Below are 14,072 nucleotides of genomic sequence, written 5' to 3' on the forward strand. Positions count from 1 at the left end.
TTTCTTTCCAAGTGTGGTCAGACAGGATGCGGTGGGGACAGCAGTTTAGTGGCAGTACCTTCAATTTTTAGTCTTAGTAATGAACAAATACTCAAAATGCTATCTCCATTATGGACAACTCTCTCTCTAAACCGTCACTAGTCCTAGCAGATTAAAACAGTACTCTTCTTTCTGAGTAGCCATGAATTGATATTGTGACAGAGCCATTCCCCGGTTAAAATTATCTTTGTTTCCAAATTTTGGAGAAAGTGAACTATGGTCTGGCAGAAGTAAGAGCTGTGATGTCTGAGTGTTTATTTTTGCTTTTAAAACATAACTTTACTCATACAAATTCTATTTTTACTTAAATCGTTGAAGCAAAATTCCAAATTCAGGCATTTTAAATTCCGTTCAAAGAGCCACTGGTGATAAGACATTAGTTCAGATTCTGGATTTAATTCTTGTTCACTCTGCTGGCATTGGCATTGCAAGAAAATGCCATAGCCTCGCAGGATGTTCTGCTTCACTTGAAGAATCCTTCTTCTTGGCTGAGAGGCCATATTTGTTACCCTGTTCAGCTGTCATCACTTGCAAAAGATAACCATGGTGATAGTTACTGAGTAGATTAAGGGTTAATCAATGAAGTTCTTGGTACTGTCGCAGCATAAAGGCTGTGATCTTATATTCCAACTTGCAAAAAAGCTGCATCAGAAACCCACACAGCTCTAATTGTAAATCAATAAGCTTTCTGTTAATACTCAGATTAATCCTCTAGAGCCAAAATTCAGGCTCTAGATGCCTGTAGTTTTATAATACATGGATAGTTGGCCATGCTAAACCTGGCATTGCCCTCTGTTTCTCATTTCCTCTCAGTTTAATCTTCCATGAGGTCTCTCTGAAACTAATGCACATGAAATAAAACAGCTGTCCTGATCCACTTTCTTATCAGCACTTTTAGTCTGTCTTTTTCGTCCAAGATAGTGAATTAAATATGAGATTTGATTTGACACGGAACAAGAGAAAAACACCAAGAGACTTCTCCTTTTGGAAACAATATTTTTTAGGCTGGAGGTCTTTGAAATATGGATGTGGTTTAGTATAAAAGTTGAGGGGCTGTTTTAGTAAGTGTAACACAAATTTCCATTCTATAAATGCAAAAAAGGGAGGTTAACCTATGTGTGTTTGAACATGGCATCTTTTTACCATTTTCTTTAAATGGTTCAGCAACTGGTTTTTGGAGAGCCACTGTCCCATCTGCAGTTCTACCTGGAGTACTCGCTAGGACTGAAAGCTTAGTCTTTCTGGAAGTTTTGTTGTGAATAAAACAGCCCTCTGTCATCAGATTTCAGAGAGCAGTTTGATCACTAGTCATTAGTGCATTAGTTTCTCTCTTCTACACACAGATTTAGGTATGGTAAATAGGTTGAAAACTCTTTACTATGCAGTGTGTTGCATCTGTCTGTCTGTCTGTCTGTCTCCCTCTCTTTTTCTCTCCTTTTTCAAATAAGGAAGAGAAAAGCGAGGGGAAACGTGATCCCATGAGTCCTAAGGGTTTGTAATAGCTGTGAGAGAGGTATGCCTATAAACGTAGTCTACAGTGGACTGAATTCAAATTGCTTCTTTACCCAACTGCATCGCTTACCTTGCAAGTCCTGCAGAGAAGGATGATTTTAAACTGCAGGTGGGCACCCAGGTTGGATGGCTGGGGGCTGAGGGATGCCCTAAAGCAGCGTGCTCCCTGACTGCCCTAGCCAGCCAGTGGCCTCTGACTGGGACACGTCTCTCCTGTTCGAATAAAGAACATTGCTTTGTATGCAACTGTTAGCAGACTGATGTGCCACTATCGGGGTGACAGAGAGGTTTGCGATACATCTGCCATTACCTGGAAGCTCACTGAGCAGAAGCTGAGGATATTGTTTACTGTGTAATGTGGGGAAAAAATTAAGGAAACAATCACTTGATACGCTGCTGCTGTGACATTTTAAAAATATATTCTGCTGTTCCTCTAAAATATTAACCAATCATGAATAATGCAAACCGAGGATGTTTAAAATTCAAGAACAAACACAATTTTATGTTCTACCAATTACGTTTCAATTACATTCCAGTGTTATTCTCACCCCTAGAAAAAAAGACATAAATTATGACTTTCTGCATTTAGTAACATGATGTATATTGCTGGCTCTGTCTGAGCATGGGAAATAAGGTGTTTACAGTAAATACGTTCTCACCGTCAGGGGAAAGGATGTTAAACCATTCTCATTGCATCAAAAAGCATCTTAGATGAGTCACTAATGCAAGAGGCAGTTGTGGGGTTTTTTGTTTGGGCACAGACATGGTGAGCAGGAATTGCTGCATTTTCAATTTGGTGCTAGCATTGACTTAGATGGTGGAGTTATATCAGGATGGGTTTAAACAGGTGATCTGAGGCTTACATATGACAGTAATACTGAAAAGCCCACTTGTGTGTGGAGTCCCAGGCCTTTTCTATGAAAATACAGTAGCTGCACATCTGTATCTGATGAACAAATGCAAACATATTGCCATACTTGTACACTTGATCTCTTTCCTAAAACTGTCCTTTAATGTTTGCAATAGAATGAGGATACTAAATACTTACTGTCTTGACCCCAGTACTGTATTTTAATTTACAAGATATTTTGTAAAATACTTCGAAGACAGGACAATTTCAGGACAGAAAATTTCAGTGATAATTTGTGGCTTGGAATATTGGAATGATGTTTCATTTATTTTCTTTTACCTTTATTGTGTTTTTAGTGTTGCGATCTTGGATACCACGCTAGTCTGAACAGAGCCCTAAGAACATACCTTTCTGCAGAGTATAACCTTGAAACTTCCAGGCATGAGGGCTTAGACATCATTGAAAATGCAGTTGACAGCTTGGAGCCACGAAGTGACAAGCAGAGGTTCATGGAAATGTACCCCACCGCTTTTTGTCCACCAATGAAATTTGAGTTCCAGTCTCATATGGGTGATGAGGTCTGTGTAGTGACAAGTATCCCCATGGTGACTGTTTCTGTGTCTGTATACCAAGAAAGAGAATTTATCCCCTTTTACAAAGAGTTTTGTAAAAGCTGTTATTGCTACCCAAAAGCAAGCGGATCAGCAATAACATTTTGCAAAACTGGCAGCGCTATTCTGAGCTTCTTCAGAGTTCTCAAGTAAAAACTGTTGTGTGTTATTATATTCTGTGTTACTCATATTGACATTGCTGCGGATTTGCTGGCCAATCTGTGCTCAGCCCAGCACCGGTGTAAGTAGTGGTTTATGTCTTCAGTACCAGCCTCACCCATAACAGAGCTTGTGGGTGCTATTTGAGAGCAGCTAGAGAGCTGCTCCAAATTATGCATGCTGAAATGCAGCCTTTTCACCTTCTTCCTCCCCCATTTTATCATCTGGAGATTTCAAGCGTACCGGGTACCCTAGCTGTGCCCTGTTCTGCTACGCCAAAGGCCAGTAGCAAAGCAGAATGCAGAATTACCCATGTACATCTTTATTTGAAGGTAGCTCCATTGCATTTCTGTGTGATAGAGAAGGAACTCAAAGCAGCCACACAACAAGGCTGTGCTCTGTAGTCGTAAGATGTAATATGTACTTCCACATCTTCTAACATAAATAATTTCAATTTAGATGGACACGTTTCATTGTCTGCTTTATTAAGCTTTAATGGCTTTGGTAGCAATTCACCTAGTTTTAAGGAGAGCAACTGAAGACTATCGACTGTTTTTTTTCTTTCTTGCATCTTACAGCTCTTTTTGATTCTTTGTTAGGTTTGTCAGGTCACTGCCCAGCAACCTGTGCAAGCAGAGCTTATGCTTAGGTATCAGCAACTACAGTCACGATTGGCCACACTCAAAATCGAAAATGAGGAGGTAAGATCTGTGTCTACATGGGCTGTGCATTGAACATCATTTTCAGGAAGGTGCAGTGTTTTCTACCTTGTCAAAAGCATGTAAATGACTCTGAAATGGCTTAAATATGTATGAGCTGTTTTAATTTTAAAAACCAAACACTGGCAAATATGCTAAGGTAGATCCTTGTCTGCTTTGTAGAGGTTTGGAAACTTCATCTTTTACCTGTCCATATGTTCACATTTCTGAGTTCTGTGTTTTGCAGATGCTTCAGTGAAAACTTGTTAGAGCACTTAAAACTTTTGTGGCAGAAAGCCACTGAGCAGAGTTATTGTCTTCCGTGACCACCCTCTGTCCAGTCCCCAAATTGCCTCTTCTGAAGTACAAAGGAATTTGGACTGTCTTTTGTGGTAGCTGAGTCAAAATCTCTTGTGCTCTCAGCTACAGCTATTTATAAACACAAGTACTGAATGCCTGTGATGGGAATAGCTCACCTAGTAAAATAAAATGCATTTTTTTGTAAAATACAGTAAAGCTATGCTGTTCTCTTTCCCCTGCTCTGGCAGCAGAGAGAGGCCTCCCAGTGGGTATAAATTGCACTTTTATCCAATTTAAGGCAGTGTTAAAGGCCCTCAGTTTAAATGAGAACCTGTTCCTAAATTAGAACACAGAGACAATTTAATTTCTTGGTGCAGTTTTTTGATAAGTTTTCAGCATTCCGTTTTTTCTCGTTCTATGTTATGTGCTCAATGCTTAGAACAAAGTATAAATGTCCATGAGACATGTACAGTAGTCTTTAAAAAATCCCACTTGACTTCAGAAAGTATCTCAAGGTAACAAAGACAAAAGGAAGGAGAAAGATTATTTCTTTCAGTAAAGTGAAGTGCAGGGTCATAGGGGGAGAAATCACATTGGCAGGCACAGAAAGGATATTTGCCTACACTGGCGATGTGTAGAATTGTGCATGATTCAGTTAAGTTGACTCTACGAGAGATCTTCCGAAGCAGAACTGGGAGGTAAATCACATCCTTGTGAATCCTGCCAGTTACTTCATTGCATTGCAGAAACACTGCACCCCCTGTTCCACGGCCTCCATGCCCTGGTTTCCATTATGAGCGACTGTGGTCTCCATAGCTCGTAGGAAGTACTGTGAGGCTGGTGTAAATTGCGCTTTCTCCTCCAGCTGTGTATTCCACTTCTGCAGTCTAAACATCAGTGTGCTCAGCACCATAGCACTCCGCAGAAAGGTGTCAGATTTTTATCTTGGAAGAACATGTTCTGGCAGCCAGATCCTTGGATGTGCACGTTCAATCTAACAGGTTGACTGCACGTGGGAGAGTTGACCCTTCAGAGCAGTGGATCATCTCTATTGCCTGTTGTCCCAGATTAGGGACCATAATCAAATCATGTCACATTTCGATTCTAATTTCAGGAAACAAATGCTTGAGTGCTCTACAGTCAACACAAGAGTACATCTATGTTTGTGGATTGTACCATGGTAAAGCAGAGAATTAGATAGGAAACCTAATCGTGTCATTCTTCTGTCACACAGCTATCTGTTATAGTACATCTAATTTTTCATGTTCATACACCACTTTGTTTGGGGGAGCATGCCAGAGAATTATTTTGAGTAATGACCTTCTCTTCTAAGCTGTTCTGGTATGTATTTCTTTTCCCATTTGGTAAATTATGCTTTTTAACACCAGGTTAAGAAAACAACAGAGGCTACCCTGCAGACAATACAAGATATGGTCACCATTGAAGACTATGATGTGTCAGAATGTTTCCAGCACAGTCGCTCAACAGAGTCTGTGAAGTCAACAGTCTCTGAGACATACCTGAGTAAGCCTAGCATTGCAAAAAGAAGAGCTAACCAGCAGGAAACGGAGCAATTCTATTTCATGGTATGTTGGTTGCTTCCTCATTCATGTGATACAGACCAAACACCTGAAGTAAACATTATGCAGAAGTTCCTGGAATTTATGTGCCATACATAGTAATAGATTGATCTGCATCTCTACAGAAATTCAGAGAATATCTGGAAGGTAGTAATCTCATCACAAAACTTCAAGCAAAACATGACTTGCTGCAGAGGACGCTCGGAGAAGGTAAATATCACACAATAAACTGAAAAGTGATTCCAGGCTTTACAATGAACCCACTGAAACGCAAAAGTATGCAGGAAAAAAATTACAAAACTTAACACTTAATTGTCCAGTAAGCATAGATTTGATTCTTACCAGTCATAGTTTTTGTTCAGTGGTAAGAGTACGCACTATAAATTGATTTTATTTCTTCAACAGATACTTATTTCCACTGCGCAGATATTTAGACAAGTGACTATATTTGGAAATGGAACTGTTGAATGAAAAATCTCGTGTCTGAAAGGAGAGCTGACACAGTCAGTGCAGGGTGATTTAAGAGCTGTGACAAATGTATGGTTTCTACTTCCTAACGATTTCTGTTGACTTGAGGTTTCTTTAAGAGTTGAGGGAGAGTGATGGTTTTTTAAGCATACAAAATTATCCAGGATGCATCTCTTACAATGGACTCACTAGTGCCATATTTCTGACACGTGGACATGAATGTCCTTCTTGCAGCCTAACAACTCAATAGAGCATTTATGAAAGGTAAAAGGTGAAATCCTGACCTCACTAATGTCAGTAGTGAGGCTCTTAGAGACTTAATTTAATGTTGGGTTTCTATAAAGTATTTGCATATCATAAACTGGAATGACTGAAAACTTAATGAATAGCCCTATATCTGTTGATTGTCATTATTGCATATAAAATTATTGCATTACAAAAAAAAAATTATTGAGCTACAAATTATGACAACAGAGAATTATCCATTGTCCTGAACTCTCTCCACAATTTTAAAAATGCATCTTAAAATATAAACCAAGTCAGCAGATGTCCATGATCAAATGAAGTAAAGCTGAATTAGGGCAGTAATGAATCAGGCACTATGCACAGTTCCAGCCCACCTCTTACCAGCCCTCCCAACCAGCACTTCCCCATGGACCAAAGGGAAAAGGAGAATCACACTGCAAGCTTTGAGGACTAGCCACACAGAGCGTTACAGACTTGAGAGGAAGTGAATTGCACCGCAAAGAGTAAAAATCCGCTCCTGAAGGTTAAAGACTATAATTCAAAGTTCACTCAAGAAAGGAAACTTGTTCTCTAAAGAGTGTCTCTAAAGGATATGTCAATTTATTTTCTTTTTACTGCCAAAAATCTGTTGTTAATCAGATCTCTTCTCGCTCTTAATACAAAAGCCCAGATCCACAAATCCAGTTGTGGAGGTGCCTAAAGACCTATTAACATTTCAGTGGCTATGACCCAAACAAAAGCCCTGTCCAGGGAGTGACTGAGGTTGGGGGTAGGAAATAAACAGCGTTTTCTTGCAAGGCTGGACTGTAGAAGATGGTAGCTGGTCTTAGACAACTAACTACATTATGTTCTTTCTCACGGAAGTTTTCATTTAGTAGGATTTTTTTTTTAATGTGCGCGTTGAGCAGTTTATTCACGCAAAACAATGTGCAGCTGATGTTAGTCAAAAAAGAGGAAAATTTTCCTCCAAAGGCTTACAGAAAATGTATTTGGAAAAGTTAAGCAAATGTTTGTTATTTGGAAGCCCAGTAAAATGCATGATCGTGTACTGAAGGGAGAAACATAAACGGCAATAGAGTCTGTTGCCTAATGCATGTTGGAAAGAAATAAGTAAAGAACTATATGAAAGGAAATCCAAAGAAAAACTTCTCAGCAGGGTGACCTAAGTGATAAATTGCTGTCAGGCTCTGGGCCGTTCCATTTGAAGAGTTCCCTTCGACCCACCAGCTGTAACCCCAAGTAGTTAATCTGTGTTGCCCACAGTGTTTTTGCACGTGGTTGTTGCATCATCATAGCATAACACGTACAAATAGTACCCCAAACGTATACATCCACATTCAAAACTGATAGTTGGAGAAAAAGCCATCATTCTTACAGGTTAAAAAGTTCAAGTACCCCCTTCTATTGAGGCATGTCCTGCATTACAATACACATGCCTGGGAAGGAGGACCTGGATTCTGTACATTTCTTGAATGGAGATGGCTGAAAGGGTGGAATTACAGTGGAATTAAGAACATTATTGCTGTAGCTAGTATAGAAATGAACTTGTAGGAAGCGAACTGCTCCCCTGCTCCACTCAAGCTGCCTTTTCTGGCAGCTTTAATGTCAGCCACACAGCAGACAAATAATACAGGGTGCTGTATTAAGCAACGCAGCGGAGAAGGGGGGAAGAGGGAGAGGATTGTCGCAACTGCAAGTTTTCCTTTGGCACCCTTTCTTGCTTTTATTCAAACCTGTACGATGTAAGGATGTAGGCTGAATAAATCCAGATTCCAGTCTGGTGTCCACAACGTTGACAGCATTTGGCTTCTGTTCCAGTTCATCACCTACCTACTACAGTCTGTTGCTGTTTATGGACACAGCAGATATGTATTCATGATCTGCACAAGGGAGATAGATGAAGTGCTCTGTGCTGAGTCTGCATCTACGAATTTGGAAAAGTAAATGAGAAATACTCAAATGAAATTGATACTAAACATAGGAAGCACACTGATACTCATATTAATTCTGATCCAAGACTCATCCATTGAATGAAGAAAGCAAAGGGAAATGCAAGAAAGAGAATAAGCAGTTGTAAAAGAAATTGCCTCTGTGTCCCAGATAGTTTTTGCCCTAATCTGTTAAATACCAGAGATGTGTTAAAATCCCCCGGACTTGGGATTTTAATACCTTTTTTTTTGCTAGCATTTATTATTGGGATTCTTAGTCTCAGTGAACTTTCCTTGGTTACATGAGTAGGGAGAAGTCCCTGCCTTCCCCTTTTTCTGTCATAGGTTATTTTACATACTCTTCTTTCATCCCTCTTTTTCACCTCTCCAAAATAGATGCCAACAATCTTTACATGTCTTATTAATGCCAGAGATTTTTCCCAGAGCTTATTCTTTGTGCCACCTTCTGCGGATCCCCACTCTTCTGGTACTGGAAAATATATATTCAGATTAGGGTTTTCAATACTGTACAGTATTTCATGTACACCTGGGCATTGCCAGATAATATTATGTTTTACATATCACTGTTTTTTGTTCCTTCTGCAATCTGACAAGCTTTTTTGGTGTCACTTTCAAATTGAGTGATGTACTTAGACCTAGGCCAAGTGATGCTCAGAGTGATTTTCAGAGTCAGTATAATTATCTGTGTTCTGTTAGCTGCATAGGTGTTTAATGTTTTCTTCCTTAATATCTTACTTGAACGTGTCAATACTGAATTTCATTTGCCATTGTGTGTCTTGTTCCTTAACATGGTTAAACCTCTCTGAAGGGCTTCACAGTTTTGTCAGGACTTGATACAAAAGTGTTCCAGTCATCTGCACAATATTCTGCCTCCTTAGCTGCTGTGATCTCCCCAAGACATTAATAAATGTGTTATGTATTACATAAATGGCCCTAATGGGAAGGCTTGGGTAAATGACTGTTACACTTTTGTCATGATGAAAAAAGACCATTTAATTCCACTCGGTTTTCCCTTTTTTCATTAGTTTTTGATCAATGAGAATATTTTGCCACTCAATCCTCAGCTGTTCAGTTGCTTTAGTCGCCTCTTGTGAAGAAACTTATCAGGGGCCTTTGAAAGTCTGAGTAAATTAATTCAACTGATTCTCCTTTATACAGTATTTTACTGACATGTTCAAAGAATTCTAATAAATTACTAGGGCACAATCTCCCTTTGGGAAAACTAGGCTGATTGGAACTTATAGCATGACCTTCCTCTTGTTTCATTATTTTGCTTTTCATTATCATGAGTTGACACGATGCACATGCCTAACTTACTGGTCTGTTTTTGTGCAAAGGTTATCCCAGAACCTTTCTGGAATACGGTATTTGCTTCTTTACAATTCTCTGCAGTTCTCTGTGGTGTTTCCCAGTGGTAGCGTTGTATTTTTTTCCTGCAATACACAGACAAAAGAGAGGAAGGAGTCTTTCAATAGCAAGCCATTGGTGTCTAGAGCTCTGTATTTTCAGTACTGAACAGGTTTAGGCACAAGGCACAAGGGGAGATGTAATCTTATCTTGGTGCAGCTTTATTTCCATACTGATTTAGCCACTAAAACACATGAGCACAAACAATAGACATTGTTTGGAGTTTTACTTCAAATTATTTACAGTATCAAGTGACTCTTTAATCTGTGGGTAGGCTTCTTAAAGTTGTTCCATAACATGGGTTGTGTTTGTATTTTAAATGTAACTGTGGAGATGGTAGATAACTGCACTGCCCTGTTTGTTGTATAACTGTATATCTTTTGCTGGTAACATGAAAGTTAGGGTTAAAAGTAATATGCCAAGTGTAATTTAGATACAAAAAAATCTACCTAAAACCTACAAATGATTGTTTCCTGTTTATTGAACTTTTCTAGGTCACAGGGCTGAATACATGACAACAAGGTAAGATATTTTTATTTTACTTGATTTAGAGTTACAAATGTAATAAAATCTTAGAAATTACAAATTCTAGAACAAGTTCATAAGGGTATGTAACATTGTTGTTGCTGTTATTACATAAATTGTGTACAGGCCCTGTGTGTTTTAACATTCAACATTTCTGTTTCTGCATGCTGATGGGTAAGGGACCAGACTATTCATTGTCCTCATTCTTGTGAGCTGCTTAGGCCAGTGTCAAGGGTGGGACAAGCTGGGAGATCCTTAAAAATATTTGTGAATCACACTTCAAATTTGGAAGTTGCAGGGGGCTTTTTTGTGCTAGAAAATAAATATTTTTCAGTTGCTAGAGATACCTTGCCTCTCATGGTTTGTAATTCACTTGGTCAGGATACACAGTTCAGCAGAACCTGATACAGAGATGAATTTAGGGGATAGGCTGCATCTTTGACAACCTAGCTCCGGACAGGAATACCTGCCTCCCCCAGCATCCATGTGTTTTATACTTAAATGGGTCTATATATTCACAGAAGAGAAGGGATACAGTGTCAGATCTCCCTGCTTTGTGCAGCACATACTTTTTCAGTTGTGTAATGCCACACCTGCAACGTAGCCTCTAGACGTATAAACACAGAGGAGTGCTGAAGCCCCCAGGGTATCAGACTGGGGGGGGCAATGGCAACCGTTTGGATTTGCAGCTGCCACTGGTGTGTATCACCACTACAGGCACCACCCTTCCCGTCCTGGTGACAGCAGGAACATCCAGCCCAGCTTTCCTGGTCTCACTCTTCCCTTCCTTTTCCATGCAATACATCCTTGGTCAATGCCTTCTTTTTCTCCTTTTTGCTTCTTGGCCTTGCCACCACCCCTCATCTTTGAATTTTTTTAAACAAACAAAAAAAAAAAGTCTTGCCCTCCCAGCTAAGAAGTTTGGATCCGGCTCTGGCTCTGCCTTTGCTGGACCACTTGGTTTTATGTAATTTCTTCTGCCTGGCCCCCATATTCCAGGGGACATCTCTACAGACTTCAGACCAGCCTTTCTCCCACCACTCCACGGTCCATTTTAGCTCTGTAAAGTTGGACTTATTCACCTTCTTCCCTTACACGACCCCAGTTGAAAACCAGTAACAAGAGCGTTCTTCCCAATTGCTGACATTAATTCTGAGACCTGTGCCTTTAACTTTAACTCTGCCCCCAGATGCTACCAGGAATGCACGGAAGTCAGCAAGCTTATGTCTAATGAGAAAAACGTTCTTTCTTGACTCCAAGGCAGGTGATTCTTCAGGCTCATATCATCCTAAATTCCCTGCTGTGTAAGCAGCTGAAAGAAGATGATGGATTTAAGCAATGATTTTACCTTAGTAAAGTGGAGGAACAGCTTGAAGCCATTTACCTCCTATCTTCTCACAGCTGGTCACTTAGAGAAAGAAACTCTGAGGGAGTAGGGCCTGCCCGTCCGTTCCTCAGCACCAATTCCCTGGCTCCGGCTGGGACCTGCCTATTGTCCCAAGGTTCAGTTAAGTTTCCAGACTATAAGACATGCAAACGAAATTTTCTTCAAGGTCAAAGTTAAATTGTAGAAGGGAAGAGGATATCTTTAAAGATGAGTTTAAAATAGCAGGTAGTACCCAAACAGGCCAAAGTCCCACCACTTAATGTTCTATGCATTATTGTTCCTCACTGTTTCCCCCAAAACATTTGATTTTTTGCTAATTCCTGAAAAATCTATAGAAACATTGGACTGCTGGTGCAGGGGAACTAGCGAAGCTGTTGGCATATAGCGTGCCCTGACATTCACAACATAAATTGTGACCTAGAGAACAATATTTATTTCCTGTAATCTCTTTCAGTTGTAGTCATCACATGTGTAACACATTAGGTAAACATTTTGCAGACCAAAGTTTTGTGTGTTCTTCCTTTTCTTTTTTTGTGTTATGCTGCTTTTGTTTATTTGTTTCAAGTTGATGATATTCTTTTAATTCCTTTAGCTAATTTGCAAGGTGTTTCTTTTCTTGTGTGAAGATGTTGATGGTTGGATGTGGAAGGCTTAAGCTGTTTAACCTTCCTGGCTCTAGTCGAAAATGCAGACGGTTTGGTTTTGAAGCATCTTAAGAGTGTACTGAGCAGCTTTAATTTGCATTTGAAGCTTCTCCAGCATGAAGCAACTTTTCTGCTTGATGAGAGGTGCTTCGAGTGGCCTGTGTTCTGCCACTGTGTGGCTGGCAGGATGAATTCCAGTGGTTGCTGCACATTTCATGCATGACCGCAACAAAAAAGGCCATTCCGATTGTCAGTGTTTGGAATAAATGTATATGGTAAAACTGCAAAGCAGGGATTCATAAAGAATTACAATATTTATCTGTAAGTAATGCATTTTTAATGGGGGAGTTCTCCGCTCTTTAATCACTGTTACACTTAAATTCGATGGAAAGTCTTTATTTGATAAGTGCTGTGTTTATTTCTCCCTTTACAATGTTCTGTTGTTTTGCCATGAGTTTACAGACATTTCATTTTATTGTGTGACTTAATTCTACTTTGCTCAGTAATCATATTCCCTTCCCTTAGGCCTCCAAATCTTCCCCCTAAGCCCCAGAAACACAGGAAGCCCAGACCCCGATCACAGTATAATGCTAAGTTGTTTAATGGTGATTTGGAGTCATTCGTCAAGGTACTGGCACCAGCCACCCCAGTGGCTGATCTCAACACTTCTTACTATAATGGTCGCCACCTCACGTGAGCTGAGGCAGATCATTATGTTTAAGTCTGTCCTGGGGCTCTTTTCTTTCCCGGTTGATCAATATAATACTTCCTGAAGTCAGAGGGAAAGAGGGAGATTCATTTCTCACATTAGCCTCCCTACGCTTTTGTTAATCAAGTAGGGATAGTATTGGCAGCCTGGTTTTATTAGGAAACTTAGCATCATGTAGAAGATAGGATGTAGTGGTGCATCCCACGACTCAGCACAATTTCTTGCTTGCCATTTTCATTACGTTCTCTGTGGAGAAGCAGTATTACCCTGGGTTTGATATCCAGCTTTTGATTTCCTATGACTTTAGGAATTTATTATATTATGTGAAATTGTGATCACCGCTATTCTGGATCTTGTATCTTTGCTGTATTTACTATCTTCTTCTTTCTCATACTTTTATTTCTAATAATGCTTCTAGCCGAGGCCGAAGGAACTCTCACACGAGACATCAGGTATAGTTCTGGTGACAAGAGAACCATCTCCGCCTCGCTCTCGGGTTGCATTCACGCCTGGGTCAAAATTAGTTCTTTCAAAGACCCGGAGGGAGAAGTTTGCATTAAGAAATGAGTGTACGAGTACAGCAGGCAAAACTGAACCAGAGCACGACTCTGGAGTGATTGTAGTCTTAAATGATGGATATTTCCTTATTCGTTAACAAACACCTACCCATAACAGTCAATTAGTGCCTCTGGACCCTAGCTGACAGAGCCAAGGGAAAGAAATCTTAAAAAAAAATGTAACAATACATTTATAAACGCAGTGAATGAAATTCCTGACTGCAAGCTCTGTGAACTGGGTTTGAATGTTAGAGGGATTTTTTTTTTGGCAAATATTTTGCAGAACAAATTCTGTGCTCAGTGGCACCACACCAGTTTAGCTGTCTTTGAATCAAGCTTTCAGCCACCCTCAGTACAACTATAGAGAAAGCTATTATTATTATGCAGGTGGTGCTGTGAGGGGCAAAGACTTTCAGGAAATCATCACATGA

The 14,072-nt window shown here is 39.9% G+C and overlaps 1 protein-coding gene across 3 annotated transcripts in view; it reads left to right on the forward strand.

Annotated features, from left to right (window-relative positions):
• Positions 1–14,072, forward strand: part of SRGAP1 (SLIT-ROBO Rho GTPase activating protein 1) — a 153,835-nt gene that overhangs the window by 109,390 nt on the left and 30,373 nt on the right. Inside the window, exons 7-12 of one of the 3 annotated variants that reach the window (XM_075148809.1) lie at positions 2,758–2,979; positions 3,771–3,872; positions 5,558–5,755; positions 5,875–5,959; positions 10,314–10,341; positions 13,503–13,536. In XM_075148809.1, the coding sequence (XP_075004910.1) occupies positions 2,758–2,979; positions 3,771–3,872; positions 5,558–5,755; positions 5,875–5,959; positions 10,314–10,341; positions 13,503–13,536 (669 nt within the window). Of the gene's footprint in view, positions 1–2,757; positions 2,980–3,770; positions 3,873–5,557; positions 5,756–5,874; positions 5,960–10,313; positions 10,342–12,900; positions 13,004–13,502; positions 13,537–14,072 lie in introns of all 3 variants that reach the window. The other 2 variants (XM_075148824.1, XR_012673467.1) reach the window with 2 other exon arrangements.

Source organism: Calonectris borealis, chromosome 1 (assembly GCF_964195595.1).
Source record: "Calonectris borealis chromosome 1, bCalBor7.hap1.2, whole genome shotgun sequence".
Lineage (NCBI taxonomy): Eukaryota > Metazoa > Chordata > Aves > Procellariiformes > Procellariidae > Calonectris > Calonectris borealis.